Source organism: Pleurodeles waltl, chromosome 10 (assembly GCF_031143425.1).
Source record: "Pleurodeles waltl isolate 20211129_DDA chromosome 10, aPleWal1.hap1.20221129, whole genome shotgun sequence".
NCBI lineage: Eukaryota > Metazoa > Chordata > Amphibia > Caudata > Salamandridae > Pleurodeles > Pleurodeles waltl.
This window is the reverse complement of record NC_090449.1, coordinates 667,457,940-667,475,701: the sequence shown is the minus strand read 5'-3', so window position 1 is coordinate 667,475,701 and position 17,762 is coordinate 667,457,940. Positions and strand designations below refer to the sequence as shown.

Below are 17,762 nucleotides of genomic sequence, written 5' to 3'. Positions count from 1 at the left end.
GTTGGTAAAGTTTTTTAGTACAAAATATATCTGAAAGTTAGCCTTACAGTGTTGGAGATGGTACTTGGTGTTAATAACTACATTGTCCTTCATACATATGTAAGAACTGTAAAATCAACTACAGTAACATTTATGGCCAACTTCTGCTGAAGAACAACTGCAACAATGGCTCTACTTTGATGATGAGTATATTCTGAACAAATAGCAGAAATAGCGATAGCCTGCACATGCAGTACTGTAAATATACTGTTAGACATACTGTACTAGTCAACCTTAGTCCATGAAATAAACAATCCCAAATCTTTAAATACTTAAAGAAAGAGGAATGTGGAACATTTTTAACATTAAAGAAAGGTTTCACTAAATACATGTGCACCATGCTCTCTGCCTGCACAGTTATTATTCAGCGAGATATATAGTTAGCAACATAGCTCTGTGAAAATTAATCATAGTAAAGGGACCCCCTTAAACATTCATTTTGAGAAAGCTCTTAGCTTATGATTCCTTATGAACGATTTATCATAAATGCATTGAAGCAGATTAACTGGTGAAAGTGACTAAATCTATATTTACTTCGAAAGGCTGTGTTCTATTGCAGGATTGCCAAGTAATTGGACCATGACGGTAAACTGATGAAATTTTATTTTGACTACAAAGGAACAATAGAACAATAAAATATATATATTTTCAAAGCTTAAGAGAAAACTCACTTCATGTCGGTGGGTGGTAGACTGACAATTATCTGCCTGCCAGATTTTCTGGCAAATAAAGTGACAAATACTTTCTTGTCTGTGTGCAAAGAAATATAAATTACTTCTTAACTAAAATGTTCTTTGTGGTATTATGTATGAAAATGCGGTATAAAGATAATATGTATAGTTGTCAGCAGTTTCTATCAGACCCAAGTTGCAGTGGGCCTGATTATGACCTCAGCAGATGGGATACTCCATCACAAACGTGACCAATATCCCATCCACCATATTACAAGTTCCATGATATCCTGTGTGACTCATAAAATGTTTGTGACGGAGTATCCCATCCGACAATGTCGTAATCAGGCTCTATGTGTTTTCATTGAGAAATGAGCATTATGTGGCATACAATTTTAGATTTTGTTCTAAATCTGATGGTGTGCTACAGAATGTATGCAATGAGAGATATATCTTTACGAATATTGAGATTATACGACATTAGTCATTGCAGTAGACGTACAGAACAAATTAGAAAAAGTTCCATACCCTGCATAGTTAGCACCAAAATCTGCATCTTGACCTCCACTTTTCTCACCACTTCTGTGCTTACTTTCCTGAATGACAGTTAGGAATAAAATCAAAAGTTACTTTTTTCAAGAATCCTCTTGACAGCCAAATATAGAATTCAAAACATAGTACCAATACATTTAGATGTTTCCATTCCAATAGCAGTGTTATCAGGCTAGAAAATTCACACAAAGCAAAGTATTTAGATATTCTCTTTTTTCTCTTAAACTGAAAAAAAAAAACAAGTCCGGCACTACTGTAAAAAAAAAAAAAAAAAAAAAAACCTTAGTGTCCCTCTTATAACTGGTTAAAATACTAGACTGTCTCTACATGACTAATCTAATTCAAATTGTAGAAACTTACTTGCTTCACATCATTACATGCTGTTTTTCTTACCAGAGATCAAGATGTGAGCTGGCCATTGCCTCAGCAACAAAGAACCTAATAAAATATTCCTTAACGTGATTTGAGGGACGTTGACTGAGAAAATAATTAATCTGTAATTCTAGTTCTTCTCAAACTTTAAATTCTACACCTCTGTGTGGGAGCACAGAAATATTTAATTAGAAGAGAAACTTTGAATTAAAAGGAAATATTTTTACAGTGCCTAGCTAAAAAAAAGAGGCCTCTTTAGTGTCTGTAGAACAGCAATTGGAATTTAACCCAGAAAACAATTAACTGGATTCAAAAACCCTTTTAATACTAACTATTTAAAAGGAACAAATAAGGAATTAAGGATTAGTAGGCTGAAGCCTCATTAAAGAGATTTGAAAACTTGCACCGTGAGACAGCAGGCTGATGCAGCATTACAGAATGCAGTATGGAGTCACTCCGAGTCAGTTTATTTTGACCTGCAAGATCCTTATTACTATTTCAGCATACACTCATCTTGCTATACACGGGAGGAGGCTGAGCTTTAATTATGATAAGAATAATAGGAAAACATAAAGTGCAGGTAAGTAACTCTCTCCATTGATTTGCATTATTATTTAAAAACTATGATTAGAACACCAAGTTCACACCCAGGATGAGTTAGCCATGGACATTCAATAAAGAAAAGGTAACAGATGGCACACAAATCAGTTACATACATTCTGATGTAAGACCAATTTGTAGAGCTATGTGCCAATAAGACTGATAAATCTTTAGCCACTCTGTGGCATACATGATATGTACTTGTCTAACGAATAAAGTAAAGGCCATTTGGAAGGACTCTTACAGTTACCTATACCAGACTGATGATGTACTGAACACAAAAAAAGGAATGGTACAAGACAATGGAAAGAATACATGCTATTACAATTATAACTATAACAGTATAGCAAACCTCAAATGGTTTGAATATTGTAACTTTTTTGTGTTTGCCAAGACAAAATGTAAAAACTCAGTTCACACCAACAGTGTTGAGTGAGCCACCTGCTGGCAAACATAAATTAGTAAAACAAACAATGAACATGCTTCAGTAACACAAACAAACGTTTTCAATAATAGATTCCGAAGGTTAAAGTATAATAAGGGGGTTATAAGAGCATGGTGGGGAATGATGCACATGCAACAAACTGAGCTAACGGCTAGAAACAAATGGGATCTATTCTGAAAAGTAATTATGAATGTCATTAATGCCAATGATCAACATTATGCAATAATTAACCTGGAAAAGACTATGTATGATAAACAATTTTTCAAGTTCACATAAACCATAAGATTCTCTGAAAAAAGAGCAGCTCTTCTTTTAAGTGGGTGCAAAGCAATTGATTTCTTAAACAGTTTTCTTGGTCTTTTTGTTGTGTTTTAGTCATTTATATCATTGTTTCAAAGGATAAAACATTTCAGTTAAACTGTAATCTCTGTTAGGTGTATTTAACTAGATAAAAAATTGGAGACTAGGCATGACTAGATTGAAGACAATAAGAAAGTACTTTGTTGCCACTGTATTTGAGCCAGAAAGAAACTTTCTGCATAGAAGTTAATATCTGTATGCCATGTAAACAAAAGCCACACACAAGTTATGTATTGCTCGAGTTATATGCTAAGACATTCTGTTCCTATTTCACTGCTTTATCATGAGGGTGTTCACTCGCCCAGGATTGCCTGATTTAAACATTTTTAAAAATGGTACCCCTCAATGAATAGAGAATCACATGAACACCCAATAAAACCAAATTTCATGATCGCTACCGTAGCATTATGCAAATGATAAACATGAGCAACAGACCTACAACCAGAGAGAGAGAGAGAGAGAGAGAGAGAGAGAGAGAGAGAGAGAGAGAGAGAGAGAGAGAGAGAGGGAGGGGCGGGGCAGAAGTGGGATGAGGAATGGAATGACTCAGTGTAGTCAGGATTTCCAACGGGTAATCAGGACATAACTGCTTCATCTTCTTTCCTATTCCAAGAACTTAATCATCAAGACCTAACAAACAGTATGCCAATTGATAACATAGATAGGAAATCCAGAATGCAAATCCATGTTAATTTACAGACTTTTGAAGCGTTAGATGTTAGCAGGAAAGTGTGTTCATTCCTTATTTCAGATAGACCTGCATATTCTATAATACTTAAAATTTATCTCGGGAAGCCAAATTGCCACTCTTGACTCAGAAGGCAGGTGCACATCTAGTAATCCTGCCATGGGTCAAATAATGAATGGGAATATCTGCCCTAGCATGCACCAGTGACAAAGGCAATCAAAGTTGTCTACTCAGAATAGCAGAGGAGGATAGCTTAAGGCCTTTGCATGCAGATCCAAAACCAATGTACAAATAGCTTTGACAATGCCATTCGTTTGGACACCAACAGTCAAAAGGTTTTCACATGTACTTGTAAGACCGAAAGAGGTACCAATGAGAAACAGTGGTGCAAGTTTCTCTTGCTGAAACAAAGCTAACTCCACACAAAATTGAGCAGCACAAATATCCTTCATACAAAGGGAGCAGCAGCAGTGCAAGCTTCTCTTGGACATACAAAATAGGTACTACTTGGCATCATGGAAAATGTACAGCACAGAAACACCAGTGCAAGCTCCTCTACCTCAAAGAAGATGTGAAGCTCAATAACAGCAGTGCATGTTATCCACCATCAGGGAATTGATCCTGTTGGACATAAAACATGCTGCTCATCACTTGTACACATAAGTGGTGACCAAGAGTGCACTGCACTCCTCACCACTCACAAGGAGAAATCTCCTTTCAGGATGGGAGATGCTGGGCATCACAAAGGAGAGGCAGCAGGAGCATGTGAACTTTGCCGTGATTATGTAATTAAGGGCTGGAAGGGAGCCCACACATATTTACAAATTGATAAATCTAGCAGACTAACTATTCACTATTTCAGCATCATCACACACTTTGGGAATTTTTATTATTCCTGCGCATGGCTCCATCTAAAATGTGATCATCAATGAATCCTGGATTTTGAATCAACAGCGCTTTACAGGAGGAGTGCAGAAACTTAAGAGTTTCTTACGTATTCTTTGGCATAAAGGCCACAATAAGTGTACAAAAATTTCAGGAAGTCATGGATTAAGTGTAGCGATTTCAAATAGCAAATACTGATTGGTGCTCGAGGAGGGCACAAACTACTTAGATTAGCGTGAGAGCACAGTTTCTATCGAGCAACATAAAACAATAAGAAACAGTCATGTCCCTCAAATCTCTAATATTTCAGGCAAAGTTTCATAGCTTGAAACTCCATGATTGCAATTTTCATACACAAACGTCTCTATTTCAGAAACTAATTACTTACTCTACTTGACAGGGACGATGTGTATTTGTCAAACAACGTAGTTTGCTAGCCAAGAAATATATATATATCGCCACTTGTTGTCCCTGCACTGGGAGAATGAGAAGAAATAAAAGGAGTACCGTATTACATCTGGTGGTACTGCCAGTTCTTTTAAACCAGATTTGGATTTTTGAAGCAGAGACGGTGTGGTCTGAAGACGTTTTTGGGGTAGATATATATATCAAAGGTTAAATGGACTTATATTTAAGTAAACCGTCAGTTGAAACTGTTTTAAACAAACAAAACCACTGAACTTGGGTTGGGCCCTTAAGTAACTATAACTTGCGCCCGACCATGCACAATTTTGTCATCATAGATGTCATATCAGATGTTGCAATGATGTTATCAATGGTGTCATAGAACATGTCAAGCGTGATGTTATATGGGAAGTAATTAGCAGTGCATGGCAAGGGACACAGAATCAACCACAAGGGGTCCCTGCTCTCCGGCTGAAGAGGATACTGCTCCAGCTCTGAGTGCTTTAGAAAAATATGGTAAGCTCTCCTGGGGTCATGGATTTAATGGCCAAGCAGAGCTACTTTTTTAATGTTGCTGGGGGCTGCTGTACTGCCTGCAGCATGCCATATCATTAACAAAATGCTTGGTGGGGCACCACTAGTTTTTTTAAACAAAATGCAACTAGGAAGCCCTCTCAGGGCATTATGAGGTGCTACATCGTGAAGCAGTGAATAATATTTTGATATCCAACAGCATTTTTTTTGTTGTGGGCTCTAGGGAAGCGCCAGGGCTCCCGTGGCCGCCCTTATCCCCGCTACAGCAGGAGCCGGCATCTTTTTTTTTATTTTTCAGTGGGGTGGCCTGGTGTCCACCTGGGGCATCCCACAGCATATTTAAAGATGTGGGCTGCAAGCAGAGTCCCAAGGCCTCTTCAGCGGCACCAGCTTCCCTTTCTGCATTCCTTCCAGGTGCAGTGGGAACCAGCATAGCTCTCACCCCACGGAGGCAGCTTTCCTTTTGCTCCCACCATGCGGGAGCAATTCTGTATTTCCTTGCCACCAAGAAAGCACAGGGGAACTTATGTGCTCCTACCCAGCAGGTACAGCTTGCTACTCCCGATGGGCGAGAGAAAATATCAGTTTCCTGCCTGTGTTGTCGCAGACAGGGAAACAACTGTGTCCCTGGGATTCGAGTGACACCATCCTGAAGCTGCACCAAGAGGTGGTGTCCCCAAAGCCACAGTATCGCTTGTAGAGGGGGACCGCACGCTCCCTTCCCAGAATTATGTGTATGGGTTTTGGGGGATGGTATTGTTACAGCACTACAGTTTTGCCACCTCTCTGTGCAGGCTCTATCATGCTCTGTGTTGTTCTCTTCCTCCTTTTGGCTCCTTGCTCACACTCTCAGGATCCTGTTTTTTAAAGACCATGCATGCGTGACTACTGTGTTAACATTTCACATATCTTCTTTCCTGTCCTTTTTCTTTGTCACTGTCTTACTGATCTAATATTTCTTTCTTTTCTTAATGTTTTCGTTTCCTTTCTCTCTCAATGTTGTGGTAGCATGGATGTAGTAGGCTGCTTTTGTGGGACTGCTGTCATCACATCAGGTAAGTACTTTTTACAAACCTCTCTCCTTAAATTATTCCGCTTGGAAAGTCTATATGGAAATCTTGAGAAGAAGTCTACTTTTCCTTTCTTTGTTTTTAACTTTCAAATGTTTAACATGAAAGTGATATGATTGGAGAGAAAGGCAAAGTACCTGAAAATGATAACCTTTTTTGTGAGCCACTCAAGTTACATTTTGATCAGTGAAGAGAATAAACTTTCTATTATCAAAATAGCAATCAAGCTTCGTGACAGCCCACTTAATAGCTAGGCACACCTTCACAATAGAGGAACAGTGGAATAGTTTCTCACTCTTTCAAAAAGTTTACAACTAATAAAAAGAATAGGTCATGCATCTCCCTCCAATGTGGTATGCAAGAGAACAGTGGCTATTCTGAGATCAGAATCAACGGTGTGTAGGATGAAAGGTTTAAAAAAAAGTCAGGGGATTGAAGGATGGGTTTAGATGAGATAATATTTTTAAGGGTGTGAAAAGCAACTTCTGTCTCCGACTTTAGCTTTGCAAAACTTTGACAGTTTTTTAAAATAAAAAATAAAAGGTCTTTAAGGGTGCTGTAATCTGAAGAAACTGTTAAACGAAACACCTGTGGTACCCTCCAAACCCTAAGAAGGTTCTTATTAGGTCTCGCCTGGGACAGCGCATGCACTGTCGCTCTGAGTCTATTGTTTGTTAAAAAAGAAAAAAAAAAGAAAAGGAGCTTAGAGCCCACCCATTACTTACCATTGGAAGGCTTAAAGGTCATTCATTTCCTTTCTTCTCGTTGGTCAGCTGGTCCCAGGTTGACTTCCTCTTTGTGTGTTTTCCTCTTTGACGGAGCAAGAACCAAGTACTGATTGATTGCTTTATTGGTTTTCTTCCACTGCTCCAGCTTAGACTGCGGTACTTGGGTTGATTCCACTGTCTTCAAAGCTTGTATCTCTGTTACCGTTGTTGCTTGCTTGGCCCCTCTTCCCTGCTCCCCTGTGTCATCTCTTGCAATTGAAGCACAAAATCACGCTGCTGTTCGCTGGAGTCACCACTTGACTGTCCTTCCATAATCCCATATCCACAGGTCTCACCAACAGTCCCCAAAAATGCTGAGCCATGCTAAAAAACTCAACTCATATTCATCCTCTAAAAGTACTGTCTGTGAGGTGCTAGTTGGCCATACTCCAATGTTTGACTTATCAGGACACGAAGGTCAGACACCCACCTGGATGCCAAACATATTGACCAGTGCTTGCACCTTCAAGCCCCCACCTTCTGGAAACTGTCACAGCCCGTCTCACATTGTGGATCAGAAGTGCATACCTTTGGTAGGCAAAGGCCCGTCTGAAGGTTACCTGTCTCACTCTAGATTTCTACAACTCGCACACCTGGGTTGGCCAGTTGCTGCAATTCAGTGAGAAGTAGAGGTCATTCTTGGACGTTCCCTAAGAACCTTTCAATGAACATGGCATCGGCACACCATTCTAGTGACCAATAACGGTTTTTACAATTGTGCAAGGGCTTACCTTTATCCACAACCTTAGAGTGCACTAAGGTGGGTAGGTTACAGTGCAACAGACCGCCAACAGATACCGAAGAACTGACTTTAAGCTACTGGGGCTGGTCATTTCAGAGTATATTTAAGCATGCAACGTTAACATTTTTAAAGTGCCAGCAAAATACAAGCAGGGACACCTACAGACACAATTTCACAATTCACTGTCAGTGACAATTAACACAGTGAAATTCCAGTGGACAACCCACAATGTGTGTATGAAAAACATCTTTATTGTATATATCTGTACTGAATTTACTGTCCGTCTACCACCCTACCCACCACCGCTATCCTAGGCACCACCATCACTCTACTGACCAACCATATTGTCACTCTAATCAGCATCATCACCCTAGTCATCCTGCCACCACCACCCCCCACCCACCATCAAACCCAACCACCCGAACCACAATCCTACCCTACCCACCACCCTATCACCATGACTCTAACCACCTCCACCCTACCCGCCACCACTACCCTAACCACCATTACCTCACCACACTACCCAAGTACCCTATCACCACCCTAACCACAACCACCTCCACCCTACCAACCCACTCTACCCACCAACCCAAACACCCATCCACCACTCTAACCACCATCACCCTGACCACCACCCCAAACATTACCACCCTAACCATCACTCACCACCCTACCTTACTAGGACCACACCCTACCACTCTGCCCAACCCCCTAACCACCACCACCCTACCCTTACCACCCTATTCACTCCCTATCACCATCATTAACCTAACCTCTACCACCAACACCCTAACTTACCACCACCACTCTACCCAACCCTGTAGGAAAGTACCATCTTGCCTGGCATGTTAACCTCATTTTTACATGTATGTATGTTTGTTTTTGCCTGTGTCACTGAGATCCTGCTAGCCAGGACCCCAATGCTTATAAAGTGTGCCCTGCATATGTTCCCTGTGTGGTGCCTAACTCTATCATTGAGGCTCTGCTAACCAGAACCTCAGTGTTTATGCTCTCTCTGCTTTTAAAATTGTCACTGCAGGCCAATGACTAATTTTACCAATTCTGATTGGCACAGTGGAACACCCTTATAATTCCCTAGTATATGGTACCTAGGTACCCAGGGTATTGGGGTTCCAGAGGATCCCTATGGGCTGCAGCATTTCTTTCGCCAACCATAGGGAGCTCAGATAATTCTTACATAGGACTGCCACTGCAGCCTTAGTGAAATAACGTCTACGTTATTTCACAGCCATTTTACACTGCACTTAAGTAACTTATAAGTCAACTATATGTCTAACCCTCACTTAGTGAAGGTTAGGAGCAAAGTTATCTAGTGAGAGGGCACCCTGGCACTAGCCAAGGTACCCCCACATTGTTCAGGGCAAATTCCCCAGACTTTGTGAGTGCGGGGACAACATTACATGCATGAACTACGTATGGGTCAATACCTATGTGTAGCGTCACAATGGTAACTCCGAACATGGCCATGTAACATGTCTAGGATCATGGAATCCTAGACACCCCAATACCATTCTGGTATTCTGGGGACAATTCCATGCATCCCTGGGGCTCCAGCATAGAGCCCGGGTACTGCCAAACTAGCTCGCTAGGGTTTTCTCTGCAGCTACCGCTGCTGCCAACCCTCAGACAGGTTTCTGCCCCCCGGGGCCTGGGCAGCCCAGTCCCAGGAAGGCAGAACAAAGGATTTCCTCTGAGAGAGGGTGTTGCACCCTCTCTCTTTGGAAATAGGTGTTAAGGGCCTGAGAGGAGTAGCCTCTCCTGGCCTCTGGAAATGCTTTGAAGGGCACAGATGGTGCCTTCCTGCATAAACCAGTCTACATCGGTTCAGGGATCCCCCCAGCCCTGCTCTGGCGCGAAACTGGACAAAGGAATGGGGAGTGACCCCTCCCCTGACCAGAACCTCCCAAGGGGATGTGCCCAGAGCTCCTCCAGTGTGTCCCAGACCTCTGCCACCTTGAATGCAGAGGTGTGAGGGCACCATGGAGACCTCTGAGTGGCCAGTGCCAGCAGGTGACGTCAGAGACCCCTCCTGATAGGCTCTTACCTGGTTAGGTAGCCAGTCCTCCTCTGAGGGCTATTTAGGGTCTCTCCTGTGGGTTCCTCTTCAGATAACGAATGCAAGAGCTCACCATAGTTCCTCTGCACTTCTCTCTTCGACTTCTGCCAAGGATCGACCACTGACTGCTCCAGGACGCCTGCAAAACTGCAACAAAGTAGCAAGAAGACTACCAGCAACATTGTAGCGCCTCATCCTGCTGGCTTTCTCGACTGTTTCCTGGTGGTGCATGCTCTGAGGGCTGTCTGCCTTCACCCTGCACTGGAAGCCAAGAAGAAATCTCCTGTGGGTCGACGGAATCTTCCCCCTGCCAACGCAGGCACCAAACTTCTGCATCACCGGTCCTCTGGGTCCCCTCGCATCTTGACAAGCGTGGTCCCTGGAACACAGGAGCTGGATCCAAGTGTCCCCGACAGTCCAGTGGCCCTTCTGTCCAAATTTGGTGGAGGTAAGTCCTTGCCTCCCCACGCCAATCTTGTGTACTGCGTGAACTGCAGCTGCTAAAGCTTCTGTGCACTCTTGCAAGGAATCCTTTGTACACAGTATAGCCCAGGTCCCCAGCACTCCGTCCTGCACTGCCCAACTCGCTGAGTTGGACTTCGACTTCGTGGGACCCTCTTTTGTTGTGCTGAGACGACCGCCATGCTCAGATCTTCTGAACGCCTGTTCAGGTGCTTCTGCGGGTGCTGCCTGCTTCTGGTTGGCTCTCTCTGTTGCTGAGCGCCCCTTCTGTCTCCTCCTCCAAGGGGCGACCTCCTGGTCCTTCCTGGGCCCTGGCAGCACCCAAAATCTTCAACCGCGACTCTTGCCGCAAGCAAGGCTTGTTTGTGGTCTTTCTGCATGGAAATAACTCTGCATCCTCCAGCACGCCGTGGGACATCTTCTGACCAAAAGAGAAGTTCCGGGCACCTTCCGTTATTGCAGAATCTTTGGCTTCTTCCACCCGGAGACAGCCCTTTTGCACCTTCATCCGAGGTTTAGTGGGCTCCTGCCCCCCCCGGACACTTTTGTGACTCTTGGACTTGGTGCCCTTCCTTTGCAGGTCCTCAGGTCCAGGAATCCTTCTTTAGTGCTTTGCAGTCAGTTGTTGTCCTTGCAGAATGCCCTATCTCGACTTTACTGTCTTTCTGGGGTAGTAGGATAACTTTACTCCTACATTTCAAGGTCGTGAGGTGGGGTATCTTGGACACCCTTAGTGTTTTCTTACACTCCCAGCAACTCTCGACACACTACACTAGACCTGGGGTCCATTCGTGGTTCGCATTCCACTTTTGGAGTATATGGTTTGTGTTGCTCCTAGGCCTCCTATTGCATTCTATTGTGTTCTACAGTGTTTGCACTACTTTTATAAGTGTTTTACATATCTGATTTTGGTTTGTGTGTATATTGTGTGTTTTTATTTACCTCCTAAGGGAGTATATCCTCTGAGATACTTTTGGCATATTGTCACTAAAATAAAGTGCCTTTAGTTTTAGTAACTCTGAGTATTGTGTTTTCTTGTGATATAGTGCAATATGATATAAGTGGTATAGTAGGAGCTTTGCATGTCTCCTAGTTCAGCCTAAGCTGCTCTGCTATAGCTACCTCTATCAGCCTGAGCTGCTAAAACACTACTAATCTACTAATAAGGGATAACTGGACCTGGCACAAGGTGTAAGTACCATCAGGTACCCACTATAAGCCAGGCCAGCCTCCTACAAACCTGAGCACCCAGACACCCTTCCACAATTCTGCCACACCCTACCACCACCCCATCACTTACACCATACCACAATCCTAACCACCACCACCCTACGAACTACCCTCCTACCACCACAACACCCACCACCACCATACAGATATCTCTATTACAGTGCTTCCACTGCTTGGAGTCAGGTACTTTTCAAAAAGAAATCTTGCTCCCACTCGTCGTTCCTTTATTTTTCACCACTGATAAACAATATGAGTCATGGAAGCATTTTTATCATACTAAAACCGGAATGTTTGACAGGAGATAAACAAATATTTTTGTAAAACAAACTGAATAAACTGAATAAAAACATTGCAGCACGTTTATACATAAGCACTTCGAGCTTCTATGGTCATACACCTCCTGCTGTGGTTGGCGATAAATAGCACTTCGAGTTTGAAGAAGTGTTGGCACAGCTAGCCCCTCCTAAGGATAAAACTGCTATCTGTCAGGCCAATGTTCAAAACAATCCTGTGAGTCCAAATGGCAGCCTTAATCAGGACAGAATATGGTAATACACAGTCGCTGTAATGTGCATCACACTTATTTGATATCAACGAGTAATAAAAACTGGCTTAGAAAATCATTCATGACGTGCTCAGAGTATGCAAAAATATATGTGAGAGCCACGTGGATTAATTATTGCAGGGCGACCTATGTGTGTTTAGTTGACCGGTTGGACAGTACGCTTCAGTGTAAGTGACTTCGTTGTATTGTTTGGCTTAATTGATCTAGACGGACCTTAATAGGGACTTTGTTCCTTTTGACACACGAGAAGTTTCTTTGTTTTTGATGGTCCTGAAGAAGCGTCATAGGATCTGTTAAGACCGCTAGACGCGAAACATGTTGACCAGTATAAGTGTTTGAACAATACCTCTCATCTTACCACTTTCGAGTTGTTTTTAATCTTAGCCTTATCCCCTTTTTGATTATTAAAGAATGATTTTTATGGGGTACAGAACCAATTTTAATTCTCTCCTGTCTTGAGCTATTGCTTGCCTGTAGGTTCCAGTTTCACACACTCCACCACGGCAGTGATTATAAAAGATCTCCGGCAAAGAGCCCCCTCACGGGGAGCCCGTCAGACATTGCAGCGCCGATCTGATGAGGAGCACCCCGATGATGAAGCATGAATCCGAACGGATGTGTGAGGGCTCTTGCTCCTAAACCAGTGGGTTTCCCTCTCTCTTGTTAGGAACAGTGTATTCATTATTGTTTATCGTTACTTAGGGAGACTGTACAGTGGACCTTTAATTCTCCCTGTCCCTTTCTTTGATGTTGAAACATAGTTCTATGTCCATCTCAGCTTTCAGATGCACCTCATGCCAAATCCAGTTGAAATCTGAATGAATTTTCTGCTCTGTTGGCTAAGATTCACAGCAGAGAAACAGAAGTGCTTGCTTCGGGCCGCCAACCACCCCACCATTCCTAGTTCAGGAGCAGGGCAGCTTTGGTGACTTCGGGAGGAAGGAAGAGAACACAAATGTTGTGCTGCAGGGAACGCCTGTTTCAGCAAGAAGATCCAGAAGAGCATCACCCAAACGATCAAGACTGAGCTAGACAAGGCAGTGAGTGCACTGCTCTCCCAAAGAAGTGTACAGGTTTACACTACAGCAAATCCTGCAAAAACAGAGCACAGACACTGACAGTCCAAGCACTGATGATCGTGCAGCTGCCTGACACATCTCATAACTACTACCAACAACCACTGTAGTTTTAGCCTCTTTTCAATGCTCAGCCTTTAGCTTCTAGCATTCCCCCTAAAAACAATGCTCTGAATGCCTCTGCAGCTATAGGTCAATGACAAGCCACACCATACCATTTTACACAAGACAGGCCATACAATAACATATTATACAATGAAAAAACATTCCATGTAGTGACAGGCCATAACATATCATATTTAACAATGACAGACCATAGCATACCATACGACGACATACCATACCATACTGTATATGACAGGACATACCATACCATACTATACAATGACATACCATGCTCTTCCAAAGAATGACAGCCCATAACATACCATACTTTACTACACTAAACAATGACAGGCCCGACCATGCTATACTATGTAATGGCAGACCATACTATACAATGACAGGCTATACCAAATCATTTTGTATTATACCATACTATACAATGGCAGGCCATATCATACCATACCGTAAAAAGACAGGCCGGACCATACCATAATGTACAATGGCAGACCATACCATACTATCAAATGGCAGGCAGTATTACATCAAACAATGACAGGCCACATCACACCATACCATGACAGCCAAAACTATACAATAACAGGCCATACTGTACCAAATCATACCATACTATACAGGTGAGGCCATACCATACTATACTTTACAATGACACACCATACCAGACAATCACAGGCCATATTATACCATACCATAGTGTGATAGGTCATACAATACCATGCCCTACTATACAATCACAGGCCATACTGTACGATACAATGACTGCCCTTACCACACAATACTATGACAAGCGATACCATACTATACAATGACAGGACATACCATACAACTATACAGTGAAAGACCATACCAAACAATAACAGGCCATCTCATATCATAATATACAATACAATGACAGCCCTTACCATACCATACCAGGCTGTAACATACTATACAAAGACAGCCCATACATTACCATACCATACCATACCATACAATGATAGGCCATACCTGGCCATACCTCACTATACAATGTAACACCATGTCATAATATACTATACTATAAATACATAACTACAAAAAACATTGACAAAGCTTTGCCAGTGCTTGCTCTTTTTTGTAACGGCATGGCTTGCAAAACTGTAATGCTTTCCTCCTAAGGCCTGATCTCTCCATTCCCTAAGAGACTGCTCAAGTATTTAAATTGGTGCTTAGAAATTCCACCATTTCTGTGTTAATATTGGGCCCGTAACTTTCAAGTCCGTAAGGTTTGCTTTGATATGTTTTAGCTGTTCCAGCCAGGTCTGACTGAAAATATGAAATTAATTATGGTATGCAGAGATATATGATTGATGTTTGTTAAGCACATGATTTATTAATCAATGAATTGGTGTGGACATTCCATGCAACTGAAGGGTAACAAAGTGAACTGTTATAACCTTTCTGGAGAGGGGAAAGTTATTTTCATCTTTATTAAACTAATGTTATTTGTCAGTAACTCTTTGTCAAATCGAGGGTAGTGATGTATTTAGCTTTCCCTAAATCCTCAATAAGTGCGGCAATTCTTTGGGTGGGGAACACATACAAATTTGAGATTTGAGGACATTTTCTGAAATTGCTGCAGAATCCAATTGTTCCACTCAGCTTTGGTACTGAGACAATAGGGGGAACTCCAGATGCTATTGAAGAGCTTGTTAACTTTTAGATTTTAAATTTTCTCAACTTCTTCCTCAATATCTTTTTTTACAGACTCAGGAACAGAACAAGGTTCTTGTTTAATAACTTGGCCTGGTTCTGTGTGGATAAAATGCTCAGTTATTTGGGTCCTATTAAGGGTTTTTGATAAGGGTGTAGGGCATTCTCTAAAGCCAATCTTTCACCCTCAGTATGGTTAAGGTTGACGTCTATTTAGGCCACAGGAAGGAATATAAATAATGGCTTTTGGTTAAAAAAAAATTGGTTTGAATTTCTTTTACATAGGATCTCTAGCTGATCTGTTACTTTATTAACTTTTTTTTGCATTTTGTATGGTCCCTGCAAATGTGCTAATATTATCATTGGAGGGTATGAGAAGTAACACCCAATCCCCTTTGCTGGAGTCTGGCGTTGCAATCATAGAAGAGTAGCTAAATACTCAGTGCCTTCACCAAATTGACCGCGGATATAAATTTAAGTTTTACCAGCCTATTTCTTTATGGTGCAGCCAACTCTATTAATAGCTTGTTTTCCCCAGGCTCGCTCGCCCAGGCTTCCTTAATCAAATCTTGAAGTGTCAAGGGTTTCCTGATGAACCGAAGTTCGAATTATGAAAACCCTAGACTAGACTGTGGTTGACACCTAATAGCAAAGAGAGCTAAGGGAAGTATTTTATACCAGGCTCGAAAATGTCCTTCAAGGTTAGTTTTAGTGTAGCACTGTACTGTTTAACAAGAACATCAGTTTGTGGATGAAAAAGCAACACTCTCAACTGCTTAATGCCCAATTCACAACAGACTTCTTCATCAATTAAGATATGAAGGAACTACCCTGGTCTGTAAGTATCTCTTTCATAAATATAATTCGGGAGCAGTAGCTATTTGGCCAGTAGTTGTTTGCCTGACAGAATGGCTCCGGGATAGCAGGTAGCATAATCAGTTATAACCAGTAAATATCTATAACCTTTTCTGGAGGGAATAAAAGGTCCCACAAGGTCCATCCCCACTTGTTGGGAAAGCATCTTTATCAAGGCCATATATTGTAGTGGGGTTTAGAGGGCTTTCAAAGGTATCATATAGCAAGTAGGTCACTCTCTAGAATATTGTTTATATGGGTAAACATCCTTGGCCAGTAAAAATGTTCTGAGACTGTCCTTTTAGTCTTCTCTGGGCAGAAATGTCCACTCTACAGGGGCACATGGGTAAAAAAATTACTTGCTCCTAGAAGGGAGTAAGAGCTGTAAGTTAGTAGTGCTATTTGTTTTTTGACAAAGTAAACCTGCTAGATTAGGCTTGTAATTCCTCCCAGAGTCTATTTCCTTACTATGGTTTTGTTAGCTCGATGATGGGAGCTAGCTTCCTAAATGCCAGTGGCTAAGCTTATTTGCTCATGTTGCTTGACCCATTTCTCTACCCATAAAGGGTGCCTCACATACTGCTCTGAGTAGATTTTATTCATGATCAGAATGTAAAGAACAAGACTCCGGGATTGTCATTAAGGTGGTCTCGCTTATGGTGGGATATGTCTCATGATCAATGCCTAGTTTCTCTACGGTAATCTTCTTAATGTGTGGGTATGGGATGTTCCCCACTGGATTGACAGGCTGGTAGGCCAATTGTACATCACTTACTAACAAAGGGCCTTGGTAGTTCTCCCATGTTTAGGTTGACCAATTAGAGGCCTGCATGGTGCGTTCAAAATTACTGAAACAGAGAGTAAGGGTCTTCGCCCAAGGCGACCTATTGTAACTCTTCCAGTGGTATAAACATATTACCTCCCTGTTGTGTGAGCACCTCACCTAGTTTGCCCATCATAGTCGCCTGGACTAGGTTGACCCGAGTTATCTATTCGGCCTGATTTTGCAGGTTTTGATGAAAATATTCTCTGTCCTGATCGTCTACCTTTAAGTATAGCTCAACGATCCATTCTAGTTTCCGTTGGCCCTCCATGCTTTTCTATTCTTTTCCACATATCAATTTTTTGGGAGCACCACTGAATCCCTTCTCCTTGGACCTTTGAGAGAATGAATGGTAGATATCAGTGATGATGAGGATAAAACATTTTTTTTTTAATCTTGTACCTCCATAATTATTCTCCCTTTATATAGTCTTCTGACTCTCTGATTGTAGTTTGCTATACCTTTCATGCCCTTGTCTTATCTTTTACTCCTTTTTCGGTATAATACTTACTACTACTGAGTTCTCTTCATCTTTATTGTGCTTGCTTACTTTCTCTTCTTGTTTTCCTATATTAGTTATTCTTCTGTTGCCCTGTCAGTTACTCTGTGGAATTGGGCACTTTATATGAATGTAAGTGCCCTTTACACAACATAAACCCCACATAAAACTTCTAATGGGAGAGCTAGAGCTAGTGGCACTCTTTCTAGATCAGCTGGGTTGGTAGTTTGGGATGCTTCAAGTAGGGGCTG

General features: G+C 41.9%; 1 protein-coding gene across 2 annotated transcripts in view; it reads right to left on the bottom strand.

Moving 5' to 3' along the window:
* DYNC2I1 (dynein 2 intermediate chain 1) overlaps positions 1–17,762 on the bottom strand; it is a 436,420-nt gene that overhangs the window by 357,189 nt on the left and 61,469 nt on the right. For both annotated transcript variants that reach the window (XM_069211167.1, XM_069211168.1), the window contains one exon: positions 1,239–1,306. In XM_069211167.1, coding sequence (XP_069067268.1) covers positions 1,239–1,306 — 68 coding nt within the window. The remainder of the gene's footprint in view (positions 1–1,238; positions 1,307–17,762) is intronic.